The 19,991-nt window shown below is 35.0% G+C and overlaps 1 protein-coding gene across 1 annotated transcript in view; it reads right to left on the reverse strand.

Moving 5' to 3' along the window:
- Positions 1–19,991, reverse strand: part of LOC106879526 (BCL2/adenovirus E1B 19 kDa protein-interacting protein 3-like) — an 84,516-nt gene that overhangs the window by 7,242 nt on the left and 57,283 nt on the right. The window contains exons 3-5 of the mRNA XM_052976195.2: positions 14,374–14,425; positions 10,373–10,437; positions 9,408–9,554 (exon numbers count right to left, since the gene is read on the reverse strand). Coding sequence (XP_052832155.1) covers positions 9,408–9,554; positions 10,373–10,437; positions 14,374–14,425 — 264 coding nt within the window. The remainder of the gene's footprint in view (positions 1–9,407; positions 9,555–10,372; positions 10,438–14,373; positions 14,426–19,991) is intronic.

A 19,991-nucleotide genomic window follows, 5' to 3' on the forward strand; every position in this document is an offset into this window, starting at 1 on the left:
TATGAATAACCATTTTATTGACTAAATATATAACGTTTCAGTCAAAATATGAACAGATGCTACTGTCTGCTAGGTTATAATTATCACCATAGCAACCAAAAAATGATTGTGTAATGACATAATTCCATACACTGTATACATGTATGCTCATATAGATCTAGATATATATTGTATGCACAAATATATGTGTGTATGCTTATATAGATATGAATGGGTGTCATGGCTGTGTGGTTAAGATGTTCAATTCCCAGCCATACAGTTTTGGGTTCAGTTCCACTGCATGGCACTTTGAGCAAACGTCTTCTACTATACAGCCTTGGGATAAAGATCTTTTCTGAGTCATATAGACTCACAGGGTCAGTTTCCTGGTTTCTGTGGCGTATATATTCCTCACTTGGATGGGTCACTGACCTGTTGCAGGATTGCTCATTTTTACCGGCTGAGTGGACTGGAGTAATGTGAAATGAAGTGTTTTACTCAAGAACACAATGTATCAGCTGGTCCAGAATTCGAAACCACAATCTTAAGATCCAACACTCTAACTACTAAGCCACATGCCTCTATTATCATTCATTAACTGATATATATATATATATATATATATATATATAAGATTGACCAGTGACCGGTCTGTCAAAATGCTAGAAGAAGCTCACTTAAAAAATTCTCAAATACGGATTCAGCGGAGCAAAAAGAAGTGGGCTAGACCAGTGAAAATTGTACATACCAATCGAGGTATGTACAATTTTCACTGGTCTAGCCCGCCTGTTTTTGCTCCGCTGAATCCGTATTTGAGAATTTTTTAAGTGAGCTTCTTCTAGCATTTTGACAGACCGGTCACTGGTCAGTCTTATATACACAAGTACTATAATCTTTTTAGGATCTTGAAAAATTTTTTCAAGAACCTTCTGATTCTTTTAATGTGCTAGTTTCCTGGTATTAAATTGATATTAATTAATATCGAATTTTTACCATATTATGTTAATTATATATATATATATATATATATATATATATATATATATATATATATATATATACTTTATTTAAAAGCAGCAGAAATATAACAAAAGACTGTTACTCGGAGTTTCACGTTCCTGTTCATCGGACAGTTTTGTAAAAGACACTCATCCAAAGTAATGGGATTAAACTCTTAATCGCATTATTGTGAAGCAACCTTCTTATCCATTCAGCCATGGATTTGCTACAGTAATACACATGCACATGCATAAACACACACACATGTAGGAGGGGCTGCTGAAAAAGTCCTGGCTTTAAGGGTATTGTGAAAGGTCTGAATTCTTCTGAATTCTTTTACAGGGTTTACAAAAACTGAAGGGCCACATGTGAACCTGAGAGGGGAAATATGTTGAATAAAATCATAATTAACTGATCCTCCTGTATTGTCTTTAACCCAAAGCCAGGAACTTATCAACACCCCTTGTAAATATACATACAAGCCCATAGGAAATATGAGCAGACAAGTGTGTGTGTGGGGTGAGGGTGAGGAAACAAAAGATGATTGGAAAATGAAATTGTTAATGTTGAGAAAATAAGGTCTTTCACTTCTCATCAGCCCTACCTGACTTCATACAAGAATGAACCCTTTAGTATTTAAACCGGCCATATCCAGTCCAAATATTCTATCTATTTTATGCTCAACCTGGCCAGTTCTAGCCTCTCACACCTACCCTACAGTTACATTCAAAAATAAACAATCACATCATTAAAATCTTGAAGCTACAAGATAATGCATGATTAATTCAAAACAATAAATAAGAATTACATTTGATAGATTAATTTGAACGCAAAAGGGTTAATCTTACATTTACTTAGTGTTCCTATGTTATTTCATCCACTCACCACTGAACACATACAATCTCTTGTATAATACAGTCTCTACTGTTACTCAGCTAACTGGTAGCCAAATTTCCTGCTTTAGAATCATAATTTATTGAACCGTGACATACTTAGCACAAACATCAAGCTCTTTTGAATATTAAACTTCTTGTTTGTGACTAGACAGTTGTTGCTGTCACTACTACTGCTATTTTTGTTGTTTGTCTCAAGGTTAGTCCTTATAGAGTGAAACTATGGCACATCAATAATTGGTTGCTTTTTATTATCTGTTGCTTCACATGGTTGATAATTCACTTTCCAATTTCCAATTCTTTTGTAGTGTACTTGTTACTTTTTCATTGAAGCAGTCATGCAGGAAATTAATTTGCTGTTTGATAGGGCAGATAAAATCAAAATAACTAGTGACAACATGGCAACTCTTCATATATAATCCTGCATTTATTTCCATACTCCTTTTTTATCTATATTTTTTTTAGGAGAGGTGCATTAGATATGGCAATTTCAGGTCAAAAGCCTGAGGTACTTTCCACTAACAGATTTGCCCAATAAGAAATTGGCCATATTTTAATTAGCATTTATTTATTACTTCTGCCTTTATATGTAGATACACAATGGCAAAGTGTAGAGAAACTAGATTGTACTTTTGCAGTTCTGTAGCCTGTTGTAGGCAGTTCATTGTTTCAGGACAAAACAACTCTACTCTAGCTGTTTGATAGAAAAAAAGTTTCATGATTTATTAAGCAACAGCCTTTCCCCTCTGAAGATTAGAATGGCTATTTAAATGGTTTTTTTCACCCTACGATAGAACATCAACCATATGATTTCAGGTTCAGTCCCATTGCCTGGCACCTTAGGTAAACATCTTCTACTAAAGTACCAGGCTGACCAAAGCCTTGTGATTAGATTTAGTACAATGAAACTGAAAGAAGCTTACTGTGTGTGTATGTGCGTGTGTGTGCTCGTCTTTGGCTTGACATTGTGTGATAATAGTAAATGAGTGTCACTGCCAAGTGGTGTCATTTATTTCCGATATTCTGTGAAATATGTCTGGTCATGAAGAAATATTAGTTTACTTGGCAACAAGTGAGGTTTGGCAACAGGAAAGACAACTGGCCATAAAAAAATCTGCCTTAATGAATTCTGTCTGATCCATGTAAGAATGGAAAAGTGGATGTGAAAACAATGATGATGATGCAGTTTCCGGGGACTTTACAAATTTATCAGACTATATCTTGTATGATTTCAAAGGAAACTTATGGCCCATACGATGTCATGATGAGAAAATGTTTCTATGTTGGCTATTCAAAGGGTTGTTTAAAACTACTTCCTCCATAACAACAACTGTTGTTGTTGGCACTCCGTCGCTTACAACGTCGAGGGTTCCAGTTGATCCACTCAACGGAACAACCTGCTCGTGAAATTAACGTGCAAGTGGCTGAGCACTCCACAGACACGTGTACCCTTAACGTAGTTCTCGGGGATATTCAGCGTGACACAGTGTGACAAGGCTGACCCTTTGAATTACAGGCACAACAGAAACAAGAAGTAAGAGAAAGTTGTGGTGAAAGAGTACAGCAAGGTTCGCCACCATCCCATGCTGGAGCCTTGTGGAACTTTAGGTGTTTTCGCTCAATAAACACTCACAACACCCGGTCTGGGAATCGAAACCGCGATCCTATGACCACGAGTCCGCTGCCCTAATCACTGGGCCATTGTGCCTCCACAACAACAACTGTAGAAAAAGTAAAATTCGTAATGTGGTGCAGAGCCATGCTATTAGGTAGTCAAGATAAATACAAAAGAGTTCAAAATCTGCTTCCAGAAATGAAATGTAATTTTAAAAACAAAAATAACCTAATGCTTTAATGAAGGTAAAGTGCCATTATTCTCCTCCACTTTGTTACATACCCATCCTATCCATGGTTGAATGTTTGTGGGTGTACATAGCAAATTGTTTTCCAGTGTATTTTACTTCTCAAGAGTGTCATCTCATCCTTGAGCTCCATTGTTCTCAAATCCTGTCTTTCTCAATCTATCTCTACCACACTTACATTCAACCACCAATTTGCAGTATATTTATCACGTTAGCTTACATTACACATACAGACTAACAAGTTGTTTCAAAAACTGCAGGCTGCAATCAAGTGTAGTTGAAAATAAATATTGATATCCACATCTTAGCTGGCATTATTTACACTAGATAAAATTATCAACTGTAAACAAAGTGTACAAAACAAGCAATTTATATACGTAGGCATAGATGTGGCTGTGTGGGAGAAATTTGCTTCTGGTCCAGTCAACGTAGTGGGACTGAATAGCCCCAGGATGACCAAAGCTTTGTGAGTGGATTTGGTAGATAGAAAATGAAAGAAGATTGTCATGTGTATATCATCAACAGCATCATCATGATTTATCATTAGTTTTCCATGCTGGCATGAATTGGACTATATATATATATTCTTTCTACTATAGGCACATCAACCCCAGTACTTAACTGGTACTTAATTTATCAACCCTGGAAGGATGAAAGGTAAAGTCAACCTTGGTGGAATTTGAACTTGGAATGTAGTGATGGGTGAAATACCGCTAAGCATTTAATCTAGCATGCTAATGATTCTGCCAGCTCACCTTATTATATGTATGTATATATCTGTGTGTGTGTGTTTGTGTGTATGTTTGTCCCTTTGACAACTAGTGTTGATTTGTTTATGTACCCTGTAACCTAGGGGTTCTGTAAAAGAACCCAGTAGATTAAGTACCCAGCTAAAAATAAGCGCTAGGATTGATTTGTTTGACTAGACTTATCAAGGCAGTGCCCCAGCATGGCCACAGTTCAATGACTGAAATAAGTAAAAGATATATGTCACTTGTTGCTGTATTTATTATCCATCATGTTATTGCATAAACAATTAAGTAATAATAATTTATGCATGTATTTTTTGTGGTAACATTTACTATCTGTCTATCTGATATTATAGTATGTAAAAAGAGAGTACTCATAATTTAATACATATTTATTATGAGTCTAACCAACATATGATAATGAATAGACAGAAAGTAGCAATAGTTTATGTGCATATGTATTGTGATAATATTTACTGTCTATTCAACTCATGTTAATTCTTTACTTTTGGTTTATACAGTAATGTGTAGGATAATAAATATGGCAACAATGTACATAAATTATTTGTAACCTCAGCTTACAGTTGATATCTTTTCTGATGTTAATTATGTCAACTATAAAATGAAAATGGTATTTATTGATGACTAAATGCAGTTTATGAGATAACATGCTGGTTTGGATGAGTTAGACAAACAGAGAATACCCATTATTTATGTAAATATAGGTGCAGACATGACTATATATAGTTAAGAAACTTGCTTTGCAACCACATAGTTTCAGGTTCAGTCTCTCTGTGCCACCTTAGGAAAATGTCTTCCACTATAGCACTGGGCTGACCAAAGTGAATAAATTTGGTTGATGGAAACTGTGTGGAAGCCTGTTATATATATATATATATATATATATATATATATATATATATTCAATAATAGGACGAATTCTTTTACAAGAATTTATCAGAATATATTCAGTGCTGAATTTATTCTGAGTAAGAGGCATATTTACCGAGATGCAATTCGAAATTCCCGCCACTTACATAGGGAAATAGCGATGACCAGTCGTCTATATGCTATGCTGGATACATGGTGTTTGTTTGGTATGTTGATTCATTGTTTATTTCTATTTTTCTTGACCATATTATACTGACGAGTAGAAGTTGTATAATACTACAATAACTACGAAATCATGATCTATATTTTAGTTCGTTTTTAAGGGTTGGTTTTGAGAGTTGCATTTCCTCGCATTTGGTAAAAATGTGATTTTTATAGTAGTCTGACCTTAGAGTCCCTCATAGCGTGAGGTGTTATTGTATAGTAATGCCCTTATATAAATATAAATATATATATATATATATATATATATATATATATATAATGTAAGAGAGTTAGGGGTTGCGGATTCAACCCACTAAGGGATAGTATCTATCCAATATACTGCTGGGAGGGTACCCAATTATTGTTACACTAGTGTTATACCAAGTGTAATAAGTGGGAACGGGTAAAAGGGTTTTTTTTAACCCTAAATTTATATATCAATTAGAAAATGGAGGATAATATGCTGAACCCAACGACTTGCAGACAGTGTATCCCGTTGAATTCATTAATTTAATTCATAGCTAAAGTGACAAAAAACCACAAAGTACAAGTGTTTATGATAAACCATGTTACTTCGTGGTTTTTTGTCACTTCAGTTACGAATTAAGTTAATGAATTCAACGGGATACACTGTCTGCAAGTCGTTGGGTTCAGCATATTATCCTCCATTTTCTAATTGATATATATATATATATATATATATATATATATATATATATATATATATATATATATATATACTCATATATTGTTTGTATCACGACAGAACGCACACGTTAACCTTTATACAGTAAGTTTTAACTATTTTTCTAACGCGACTCTCTCTATCTCTATCTCCCCCTCTCATTCTTCCCTCTACTGTTCTTCGCCTCTCCCTGTCACTACTATCTCTCTCTATCTCTCGCTGCTCGTCCTTCGCCTCCCACTGTTACTAGTACTATCTCTCTCCCTCTCTACCTCCTGTTGCTCATTTTCGTTCTTGGACTCCTCAAGCTCACACGTATGTCTTTGCCCCTCCTCTTCGTGCTTCACAGTGTTCAATACATACACACTTCACGTCTGGCTGTACAGCCTTTTGTTTGTTTATTTCACCGTTTCGTCTTCCTGTCTTGTTTTCCGTCCACCACTACCCTCCACGAAAACAATCCAATTTGTGTTTGTGGGAAGAACCATTTTAACGATGCGTACTGCCTTAATTCTTCGAAACGCCGGGGTTTTAATGGTGGCAGCTGATGAAGGGGATGTTTCTATGTGGCCTGCTTGTTTGTTGCACCTTGTTTACCATTTTGTCCATGTTCTTTTGCCACGTCATGTACCCAGTTATGTATCTATATGTACATGTGGATGAAGGTATATACATACATGTACATATATATGCATATACTCATATATTGTTTGTATCACGACAGAACGCACGCGTTAACCTTTATACAGTAAGTTTTAACTATTTTTCTAACGCGATTCTCTCTATCTCTATCTCCCCCTCTCATTCTTCCCTCTACTGTTCTTCGCCTCTTCCTGTCACTACTATCTCTCGCTGCTCGTCCTTCGCCTCCCACTGTTACTACTACTATCTCTCTCCCTCTCTACCTCCCGTTGCTCATTTTCGTTCTTGGACTCCTCAAGCTCGCACGTACGTCTTTGCCCCTCCTGTTCGTGCTTCACAGCGTTCAATACATACACACTTCACGTCTGGCTGTACAGCCTTTTTGTTTGTTTATTTCACCATTTCGTCTTCCTGTCTTGTTTTCCGTCCACCACTACCCTCCACGAAAACAATCCAATTTGTGTTCGTGGGAAGAACCATTTTAATGATGCGTACTGCCTTAATTCTTCGAAACGCGGGGGTTCTTTTGCCACGTCATGTACCCAGTTATGTATCTATATGTACATGTGGATGAAGGTATATACATACATGTACATATATATGCATATACTCATATATTGTTTATATATATATATATATATATATATATATATATATATATATAAATATAAATATAAATATATATATATATATAAACGCCTAGTTTAGAATAGAGGCAGCTGATGAAGGAAAAGTTCCATATGTGGCTTGTCTGTTTTCCTATGTGTTCATTCTGTTGTCCGTAAAAAAAGTCTGTTTTTTGTGCTTTATGTTTCCGTTCCTTTTTTGTCCACGTTTTTTTGACATCCTGTACCCGGATATGCATCTATATATACATGTAGATGTAGGTATATACATATATGTATGTATATATGCATATGCTCACATATCATTTGTATTATCATATATATATATATATACATATAAATTAACAGAATGAGATATAAAAAATCCAAGGCAATGAAAGATTTCAGAACATTTATAAAGAGAAGGTCTTACAGCTAAATGTTCTGAAATCTTTCATAGCCTTTGATTTTTTTTATCTCATTCTGTTAATTTTTATATATATATATATGCATGCTAATATATGACCTATGTTGGACTCCTCGTTCGTATAATTATCGAACCTGGAGCTCAACTATAGTCTGTCCATAGCACTTACTCAGCATTACCTGACACCTTTGGGTCTTCTTGACACCATCACCTCTCATAACCTCTCTCTCTCTGTATATATATATATATATATATATATATATATATATATATATATATATATATATATATATATTAATATTTAGCAGAAGCAACAGAGTGATTCAAGGGCCAAAAAGGCCAATGCAGCAAACTCTTGGCCCTTAAGTTACTTTGTTGGTTCTGTTAAATATTAATAAAAGTATACTCATATTCTGAGTTCTATTTTTCCTGTTTGCATCACCATATCTGTGTGTGTGTGTGTGTGATGTTTACGTGTGTGCATGTATCTGTCACTCTTCCTCCACTGCTTAACAACCAGTCATGGTTTGTTTACATCCTTATAACTTAGTAGTTTGGTAACAGAAACTGATAGAATAAGTCAGACTTAAAAGGAAAACATAAGTACTGGGGTACTTATGTTTCGCTAAATTCTTTTAAGGAGGTGCTCCAGCATGGCTGCAGTCCATTGATTGAAACAAGTAAAAGATAAAAGATAAAAAAATATCTTATTGTTGTAGTATTTATTAAAAGTCCATCTAGATCCAGATTGAAATTTTGGAAACCCCTGGGTCACAAATACTGTGAGGACCTTAGTGATATTGATATTTTCAATAACTTTTCACATTATCTCTGGAGACCCTCCAGACACTCCATTTGGTAGAGACCTCTGGATTGCAGTCCATAATGTCCATGCCTTATTCCAATTAATGTATGAACAGAAAGTGCCAATAATTTATGTAAGTATTCCTTATGACAATATCTATTATTTGTGCAGGCATAGCTATGAGGCACCAGGGTGGATGTGTTGTTAAGAAGCTTGCTTCCCAGCCATGTGGTTTTGGGTTCAGTCCCACTGCATGGTGCCTCAAGTAAGTTCCCTCTACTATAGTTTTGGGCCAACCAAAGCCATGTGCATGGATTTCGTAAGAAGCCTGTCATATATATGTAAATGCGTGTGTGCATGTTTGCGTGTCTCCTTGTCTTGATGTCATATGATAGTGGTAAGCAAGCAATACCATCATACAAGCAATGTTGTTTGTTTCCAGTTTTCTGTGAAATTTAGATATGTGGAAATATTACCTTGCTTGGAAACAGGTGATAATCAGTGACAAGAAGAGCATGTAGTTGTAGAAAATTTACCTTGACAAATTTCGTCTGACCCTTGCAAGCATGGAAAAGTGGGCATTAAAGTGATGATGATAACAATGCTTACGAAAATACATTTAAAAGAAGAAAAATAAAAATAAAGACAATTAAAGAAAATACTTACACTGCTGCCCCCAAAACAAATGAACAAGCATGGGATATTAATAAAGTTGGCAGATTTTCCATACAGAACACACCATTACGCAAAACTTTGGTATTACGCACACTCAGTCTATGGCGGCGTGGGTGTTTGAAATATCCACTTAAATCTCTGGAGAAAAAAAATGAAAATGGAAATGTAACATTAGATATTACAAGTAGCAATTTGGCCAGAAAAGAATAACAATTGGCAAACTAATGGACAGCCCTGTCACTTGCCATGTTACCAATTACACAAAAGAATGCTCGCCATTCCAACTTTTCAAATAAGACACTGTAATTTATTTTTGTTATTTTAACTCTATCAATTTATTTCTACAAAATAATCCACCAGTCACTTAGCATTAGTAGAATAGGTTATTTTACTCATATCCAATATATAATAATTATATGGTTTGTATCTCCATTACTGGGCTTTTTTTCTCTTTGCTGTTTCATATTGGTGCTCATTGTCAATAATATGATTTATGTTGAAAATATTAGTGGTTATTTCATAATTTCATTTATGCTTGTTACTTAGAGAAGAAATTTTGTAGGAAGAGAGCAAAGCAAAAATAATGTAAGCCAATAAAGGAACTTCTTTAGAGATGGTTGATTTTTATGTAATTACTAAATATTTTTCAAGACTCTTTTAATCCTTTAGCATTCAAATTACTCTGTCAAATGTAATACTTATTGTTTCAAATTAATCATGCAGTTTCTTGTGGCTTTCAGATTTCAATGAAGTGATTGTTTATTTTCAGAATAACATTGTAGACTAAGTGTGAGAGGCCAGTTGCAGCCACTTTGAACATAAAACAAGTAGGATATTAGGCTGAATATGGTCGGTTTAAATGCTAAAGGATTAAATGTTATTTTTAATTAGGACAACATATGTATGTACGAATGAATGAACAAACAAACGAATGAATGAAAGGCAATAATGCTCACCCAACAGGCTGAATTTCTGGCCTACTTGACCAATCCCATATCCAATCTGTCCCTACAGATTCTCCCTGCAAAATGGGGGAAAAAATGATTTAATTTGATGTCTACATTTTTTATGTATGTACATAATCACATTTTTATTTACTTAACAACAGAAATATTTAAAGAATCAAAAAAGGATCATACAGTCCAGTCACCCTCTGCATACTTTGCAATGTCTGCTTGCAATCACACATGAAAAGCTTCATTTACACATTACAATACAGTTTTCAATAAGATCCTTCCTGGCTTAACCCCTTCCCCTCCAAACAAAAACTATCACTCAAATGAACAATATGCAATTCATAGCATTGATAAAAATGCTTTGCAGTATTTCTATATGTTCTTCAAGGGTCAGTAAACTAACGCACCAGTCAAATACTGGGTTTGATGGTATCAATTATCCTCAAAGGCTGTTGGCTTTGTGGCTGTATTGGAAAAAAATTATTATTATTATTATTTGGAAAGGTGGCAAGCTGGTAGAATAGTTAGCACACTGGGCAAAATGCTTAGCAGCATTTCATCTGTCTTTTATGTTCTCAGTTCAAATTCTGCCAAAGTCGACTTTGTCTTTCATCCTTTCAGGGTTGAAGAAATAAGTACCGGTTACACACTGGGGGTTGATGTAACTGACTAGCCTCCTCCCCCAAAATTTCAGGCCTTGCACTTATAGTAGAAAGGATTATTATTATCATTTGGAAAGTTGGCAGAATTGATAGCACATCAGTCAAAAAGCTTAGTGGTATTTCTTCTGACTCATTATGCACTGAGTTCAAATGCTGCCAAGGCTGACTTTGTTTTTGGGGGTTGATAAATTAAGTTGTGCCCTGCGGGTAGGGGGTGATGTAATTGACTTGCCCTCTCACCTGAAATTGTTGGTCTTGTACTAAAATTTGAAATCATTATTATGGTGGCAAGCTGACAGAATCATTAGCACATTGGACAAAATGTTTTGAGGCATTTGTTCTAGATTTTTACGTTCTGAGTTCAGATACCACTAAAGTTAACTTTGTCTTTTGCTTTTTTGGGACTTGATAAAATAAAATATCAGTCAAGTGCTAGGGGGTCAATGTAATTGACTAATCCCCCACCCCACTGCCTTAAAATTACTAAACTTCTGCCAGAATTAGAAAGAATAATTATTACTATTCAGTCTGAAGAGAAAGAGTAACAATATTTATGATTTTCACAGGCTCTCCAAAATAGTGCAAGACTTCAGCTTACAGGGAGGAGGAAATAGGATTTCAAGGATAGATTTCATGTAGAGTTAGTATTTGAAGTAAAGTGAAATGACAATAGCAAAGAATGAAAACTGGGTCACAATCTCAGCTGATATGTAAAACAATATCAACACCATCTGTATTCAATCTCTGTATAGTATATTTATATCATATATTGTTGTTACTTAGACCAGGTCAGTCAAAAATATTCTCGCTGTAACCACCCTGTCTTTATGTGCGTTATGTATGTATGTATATATGCATGTATGTATGCATGTATGTATGCATATATATATATATATATATATATATATATATATATATATATATATATATATATATATATATATATTCATATTCAAACATGAATTAGAAGCAGCTTGGGGTATATAAACAAAATTGATACACAATTTATGTGTGTTGCTAGTTCCTGGGGAAGGGTCCAGTTGATTAGATCGACCCCAGTATACAATCGGTACTTAATTTATCGACCCCGAAAGGATGAAAAGCAAAGTCAACCTCTGCAGAACTTGAACTCAGAACATAAAGACAGATGAAATACCGCTAAGCATTTTGCCCGGCGTGCTAACGTTTCTGCCAGCTCGCCACCTTTAGGTGTAAGAGAATATATTCTCTATGTGCGTGGTGTTAAAAAAAAAAAAAAACCCACCTGAAAGTAAGTCACAGTCAAGTGAGACAACTCACATCAGGTCCTTTCTCAGAGCAACAGACATTGATGTTTCATCATTGTTTTGACTTATCAATGCCACATATTGAACAAGGCACATTGCAAATCATATAACCAACTATGACAAAATGCTAAATGGTTTAGACTATACACTAAATGATTTATTCTCTTACACCTAAAACTAGCTGACCCATGAACTAACAACACACTTTGTGTATGTGTGTTCGATTTTGTTTATATAGCTTGAGCTGCTTTTAATCCATATTTGAATTTTTTCTGTAGCATGAAACATTGGGGCATGCCAGCAGATGGTGTCTATATATATATATATATATATATATATATATATATATATATATATATATATATGAGGTCTGATCAATAAGTATCTGGACTGTTGCCATAGTAACAAAGCTAAAGCACACAAAGTTTAATGTTCTAGTTCACTTCTGCTGTTTACAGCAGTGCTTGGAAAGAAGGTGTGTAATGTATGATCATCACATTGACCATGACAGAGAAAGTTGTCATGACGATACATGCTCGGAGGCCTATGCAAAGTTGCAGAAAGCATATGGACAGAAATGTATGAGCCGCACACATACGAGTGGTTCAGACGTTTTGAAGATGGCCAAAAAAATGTCAATATTGACGAATGTTCTGGGAGATCTTCAACCAGCAGAACAGAAAAACATCGCAGATGTGCATGCAGCTGTGAGAGGAAATCGTCGAATCACCATCCGTGAGTTATCAGAGGATGTGCAGATTAGTTACATTTCAGTTCAGTCCATTATCACTGAAGATTTGAGTATGAGACACATGTCTGCCAAGTTTGTACCAAAACTGCTTTCAGCTGACCAAAAAGACACTCGGGTTTCTGTTGCACAAGATCTCCTTGATTTGTGTTGAGAACGAAAACTTTGCATAGGCCTCTGAGCTGGTATTGCCAAGCTTTTGGCAAAACTGGATGCAGATTCTCTGCTCAGCTTTCTGTCATGGCCAATATGATGATCACATACTACACATCTTCCTTCCTTCCTTAAACAGCAGAAGTGAGCTAGAATGTTAAAACTTAATGCGCATGCACAGTAGAGCTCTAGGTCAGTCTATGCCAAGTGGCTTCACTCTGTGTGCTTTAGCTTCATTACTATAGCAACAATCTGAATACTTGTTGATCAGACCATGTAAACATATATATATATATTTATTTATATACATAGTGACAACACAAGCGCTGTTGCCAGAATAAAAAGCACTGTGTACACTTTATAGAGTGTAGAAACCATAACAAAACAGATATTGGAGCACAGTATGTCCTGTTAAACTGTCTTACCCATTTCAGCAAGGAACATGGATGTTGGAAGAAAGAAAAGAAAAGAAAAAAACAAAAAAAAAACAACAACAAACAACATATTTGGAAAAATTCTTGTAAAACCTTTACAGGTTTAAATTTGAACTTTAAACTCCTAAACAGATATATAGATGACAAACAAATTCTGAAACAATTGTCTGTGTATGTTAAGGAGGTAAAAGTCCATAGCTACACAATAAATAACCCCCAACTACATTGATATTGATGCTATACATATATGGAGAAGCTAAAAAATAAATATTGTCTAAGAGAGAGAGAGAGAGAGAGAGAGAGAGAGAGAAGAATAAGGTGAAAAGAAAAACACTTAAAAACAAAAAAATGAATAATTGCTCAATTGAAAATTCAACTTTGTCCAGTATTATTTTTCCATTCATCAGATGAAACTAAAATTGCATAATACCACCTCACAAGAATAAAAACCCAAACAAAATAAGCCAAGATATTGGCTGAATGAAGTCCTCACTTTGCAACTACACAGTGTGCTAGAAACATCAGCTAAAATCTCTCTCAAATTACACCCTACTACCTTAATCCTTTTGCCCTGTTTAAAGTAATCTAACACTATTTTGATAAAGGCAAAGTTGTTTTATTAAATTCTTCATTATTTTCAAAATTAACAGAAACAAATGCAGTGTGTGTTTCAACAAATATAATAACAAAAGGGTTAAAATCAGAGCACATTATTTACCTGACTCATCTCATGGGTTGCCCATTCCTTAGGACTGTTTGAAATCTTGGGACTAAAAAAGAAAAAAAGAAAAAAAATATCTGAAAACAATAGATGGATTTATGTTTTACACCTTTTCCTAGGAAAGAAAGCAACCAAAATAAAAATAAACAAAACAAAAAAAAACATGGGTTCGATAGTTCTGAAAATTTAAGATTTCACATTGTTAGAGTCAGAATTTTATAGTTAGTTGCCATCACTAATCTTTAGTAATTCAACTTTCATAAAGGAGTGGTAGCTACTTTGCAAAATGTCAAGATGTAAATATAATACAGATACAGATACAAAAAGTAACATTGATTCCAGTAAGATTTGAACTCAGAACATTAAGGTATGTTACTAGACATAGCAAGGATTTTATCCACTGTTCTGCAATTCTGTTATCTATTGCTCAAATAATAATAATGGTTTTTAATTTAGGCACAAGGCCAGCAATTTTGAGGCAAAGAGCTTGGTCAGTTGAATCAAACTCAGTACTTGACTGGTTCTATATTTTATTAATCCCAGAAGAATGAAAGGTAAAGTTGACCTTGGTTAGAGTTGAACACTAAATGTAAGGAAGCAGAAAGTAGATGCCTCAAGGCATTTTTTTCCCAATACTCTAACAATTCTGCCAGCCTGCTGCCCTGTTGTAATAATAATAATAATAATAATAATAATAATAATAATGATGATTATGGCTTCAAATTTTGCCGCAAGGGGAGGGAAGGGATGAGTTGATTACATTGTACCCAGTGTTTCACTGGTACTTAATTTATTGACCCTGAAAGAATGAAAAGCAAAGTCGACCTTGGCAGAATTTGAACTCAGAATGTAGCAATGGGCAAAATATGACTAAGTGTTTCATCCAGCATGCTAACAATTCTGCCAGCTTGCCAATAATGGTTTCAAAATTTGGCACAAAGCCAGCAAGTTTGGGGGGAGAGGGTAAGTTGATAACATTGATCCCAGTGCTTGACTGGTACTTATTTTATTGACCCCCAAAAGGATGAAAGGCAAAGTCAACCCCAGCAGCATTTGCACTCAGAATGTAAAGATGGATGAAATACACGTTTTATCTGGCTTGCTAATGATCCTGCCAGCTTGTTATAATAATAGTAATAATAATAATAATAATAATAATAATAATAATAATAAGAATAAGAAAGATCATGAAGGAAATAATAATAATAAGAAAGATCATGAAGGAAAAAAATGCTTTCTAATTGATGTATCAATACCAGCAGATGACAACGTTTCCTTAAAAGAAATGGAGAAAGTTTCAAAATACAAAGACTTGGAAATAGAGGTAACTCGAATGTGGAATCTAAAAACAGAAACAATTCCTATCATAGTAGGGGCCTTAGGTATAATAAAAAAATATTCAGACAAATACATAACAAAAACACCAGGACTTACAAATATATATAACATACAGAAAATTGCACTACTGGGCACTGCACACATCCTACGCAAAACACTTTCAATACAGTAACCATAAGAGCATCACAGCAAACCACAGCACATACCCAAGGCACACAGAGCTGCACTCGGTAGTGAAGTGAAAGCACGTTATAAAAATAAAACTACTGAATGATAATAATAATAATAATGATAACAACAAGGTCTGAAAATTTAAGGAAAAAAGATTGCTTATTGTACCAACTCCAGTATTTGAAAGGCATCTTTATTTTATCAATCGCAAAAGGATGAAAGGGTTTGGACTTGGAATGTAACTAAATAATGTGAGGTGATTTTTTTTTTACAATTCTAATATATTGATTGATTGAATGAGGGACAACCAGACAGATGGATATAATAACATTGACAGAGAGATATGGGAACATTGGTTGATGGATGAATGGATAGATATGGTAGCACAAATAGAAGGAAAGACAGATATATATTTTGTTTTAATTGTTTCAGTTATACTGAAGCACTGCTTTCATACTATGCACAAAAATTAATTCAAGATTTTTATATCATGATATAGTAATTCATAAAGATTACACAGGCAGCATGACAAACAAGCAGTAAGATATTTATGTAGGTGTTGATATGTTGCTTTGGGGTCCTTAATGATCATTATTATAGACAACATTTGAAGATCCATGGCTCAGAAGACTAATGTATAAATCAGCTTTTATTGATCTAGAGGTTCTACTGTTATTCAAATTAGCACTCTTTTATATGCTAATACAAACAGTGCATCTGCAATGTGTGCTATCTTTTTAATATTGAACAGATGAAAAACTAAAATCTCCTCTTATTTGCAGCTGTTAAGAGCGCAAGGGAAAAGAAAAAAAAAAGAGTAATGGAGGGAGTCGGAATGATTATCTTTCATCAATTCAAGAATGAAAGTTAAAAAAACCAAATTCAATTATAAAAATACCAAAATTTGGGAAATTATTAAAATTGTTCTTATCAAAGATTATTTGTGAAGTATCATCACTATTGGCACTGCCATCGTTGTCGTCATCATCATCATATTTTTAATGTCCCTTTTTCCATGCTTGCACAGGTCAGATGGGACTCATTAAAGCAAATTTCCTGTTGCCCATCCTCACCTGTTTCCAAGCAAAGTAATACCCCTCCATGGCCAGACATGATTTCATGGAAAAAAAAATGGCATTTGTTTGCATGATGTTGATGCTCATTTTATGATTATTATGTGATGTTATGACAAGGAGACATGACCCACCCCCTCCATCCACACACACACACACACATTTGCACATTTGGTTTCTTTCAATTTCTGTCTACTAAATCAATCACGAGGCTAGGATCAGTCACTCTGGGGATGTAGTAGAAAACACTTGCCCAAGGTGCCATGCAGTGGGACAGAACCTAAAACCATGTGATCGGGAAACAAATTTCTTAACCACATAACCATGCCTGCACTAAGTATGGAAAGTGAAAAAAAAAAAAAAAAAGAAAAGAAAAGAAAATAGGGTGAGTTGTATTTGACTAATTAATTTATTCCTGCTTATCAGTTATGAATGGATAGTAAGTAATGGATATTGTCTTTGAAAGATAACAAATGGAGAGAAAATAAAAACTGCTAAGAATTTGTCAAACATTACTTCAACAGTGTTAGACATACATTTCAGATAGTATAGTTCCATATTAATGAAAGAGATAACAAAAGAGGTTGGTTGGGGCAAAAGACAGGTTTTAGTGAGACCGAGATAGGATGGAATATTTTTGTCTGCAATTTGATATGTCCCTTAACAGGTGAGGTCAGGGGCAGATAAAACAATTAGGCAAGGAGTGACTTGTTACAATTTCTGAAACCAGAGGATACAGATCAGGATTAGAACACAGATATTGCATGATAAATATATAATACTCTATATTTAAGCCACACACACACACATACTGTAAACAAACTTATACATGCCAAATTTGTGGGTATTCTATGGAAAATAAAGGAATTCTCAAACTCAGGAAGTCTATGAAGATAGCTTAGAAAATCTAGTAAATGCCCTTTAGAAGACAGAAAAAAATGACCAGAAAGTCTCCACACGGAATTGAAACCTGCACCTCTCAAATTCAATTTATAGAGATATAGATAAGAAAGTGTGTGTGTGTGTGTGTGTGTGCAATGAAGAGTGATGGCTAGCATTTAGGAAAACCTAGTCTATGGACTGGCTTTGATATCTTGTTGGAACAGTTACATTTCAAATATCTATAACATTAATCACAGTAAAGAGCTTGTAGAAAGATGGTTTCATTGAAAAATTACTGAATGAACATTTCAATGATACCTGCTGTTCCAATCAGTTATAAGATATTTTTCCTTTTTCTTTGATATATATGTACACACACATATATATATGTGTGTGTGTGTGTGTGTGTGTGTGTGTGTGTGTGTGTGTGTGTGTGTGTGTGTGTGTTTGTGTCTGTGTTTGTCCCCCCAACATCGCTTGACAACCGATGCTAGTGTGTTTACATCCCCCGTAACTTAGCAGTTTGGCAAAAGAGACCGATAGAATAAGTACTAGGCTTCCAAAGAATAAGTCCTGGGGTCGATTTGCTCGACTAAAGGCGGTGCTCCAGCATGGCCACAGTCAAATGACTGAAACAAGTAAAAGAGTAAAAGAGAGAATATATATATATATATATATATATATATATATATATATAAAACAAATAATAAATGAGTATATGCATATAAAAGGTACAGGTATGTATATATGTACAGGTATATATATATATATATATATATATATATATATATATATATATATATATATATATATATATAGAGAGAGAGAGAGAGAGAGAGAGCAGATATATGATTTATGCATGCATTTTAAAGAATTTTTTCAATCCAAAATTTAAAAAGCAGACCATTATTTCTGAAATAGAAGATAGTTATTTGTTGTTGCCAGATTTAGATGTTGAATGGATTGTGATTTTTGTGGGAAGTTAAGAAAAAGCTTCTTTAATCTCTTCTTAATGCAGATTTAGAATGAGTCAAGCTATTAACTGTAGCACACACACATGTACATGTATATATGTGTATGTATTCAGGTATCTATTTAGCTTTAATTAATTATATACGACACAGTGCTTATAAGATAATCTGAAATTTAATGTAGGTATGCCTACAATTTTAGCCTTGCTGTGAAATGTAAACAAGTATATCAACATGTTGATATATCTCAGAGCAGAAAGATTTTAAGACTGTCCTGACTTGTTTCATCTCTTTTTGATGACTAATTGGGGGAAAAGTACCCATACTAAAAAACAAATGATAGTAGGCGACCTTTGATGAATCACCGATAAGTGATAAAACTAGTCAGGACAATCCTAAAATGTTTCTGTATACAAAGAAAGAATACAGATACTTGTTTACACTTTGCAATGAGACTAGATGAGTAGATATACTTATATTAAATTTTAGACTATCCAATAATCCTTTTATAGCTCATTATTAAATTATTAATTAAAGATAAAAACATGTGACTGTGAATATATATATATATTTCCGTTCTGCCGGCCACTCCTTGCAGCAACACCTGTCTGTGTTTGGATTGTCCATGCACAGGGGCCATCCGGACTCCCGTTTGCGCAGTGAACAGGGATTAATCTTCTCTCTTCGCTCCTTTGCGCCACATGGGCTCAACTCCCCTCCCCTCTTCATCTAACCCCCTCCTCCTGTCTCTCTCTCCCGCCCATCTCTCCCCCTCCCCCACCTCCCCTCCTGCTCCGACTCCTACTTCTTTGTATGTCTCTTCACTCCTACTTCTCTTCACCCCTACTCTTTCTCTCCTCTCTCTTACTCTCTACTCTCTCACTCTCTTCTCTCTTTCCCTCTCACTCTTACTCTCTACACTCTTACTCTCTTCTCTCTTTCCCTCTCTCTCACTCTCTTTCTCTTCCTCTCTTTCTCCCCCCCATACCCACCTTCCCCCTCTTTCTCCCCCCATACTCACCTTCCCTCTCTTATACCCACCCTCTCTCCTCTCTTTCTCTCCCCTCCCATACCCATCTTCCCCCTCTCTTACATCCACCTTCCCCTTCCCCCTTCATCGTCAACACCCCCTCATAAGCTCATCCCACCACACTCCTACTCTACCTTCCCACTCCACCCC

This window comes from Octopus bimaculoides, chromosome 2, assembly GCF_046866305.1.
Source record: "Octopus bimaculoides isolate indiv1 chromosome 2, ASM4686630v1, whole genome shotgun sequence".
Lineage (NCBI taxonomy): Eukaryota > Metazoa > Mollusca > Cephalopoda > Octopoda > Octopodidae > Octopus > Octopus bimaculoides.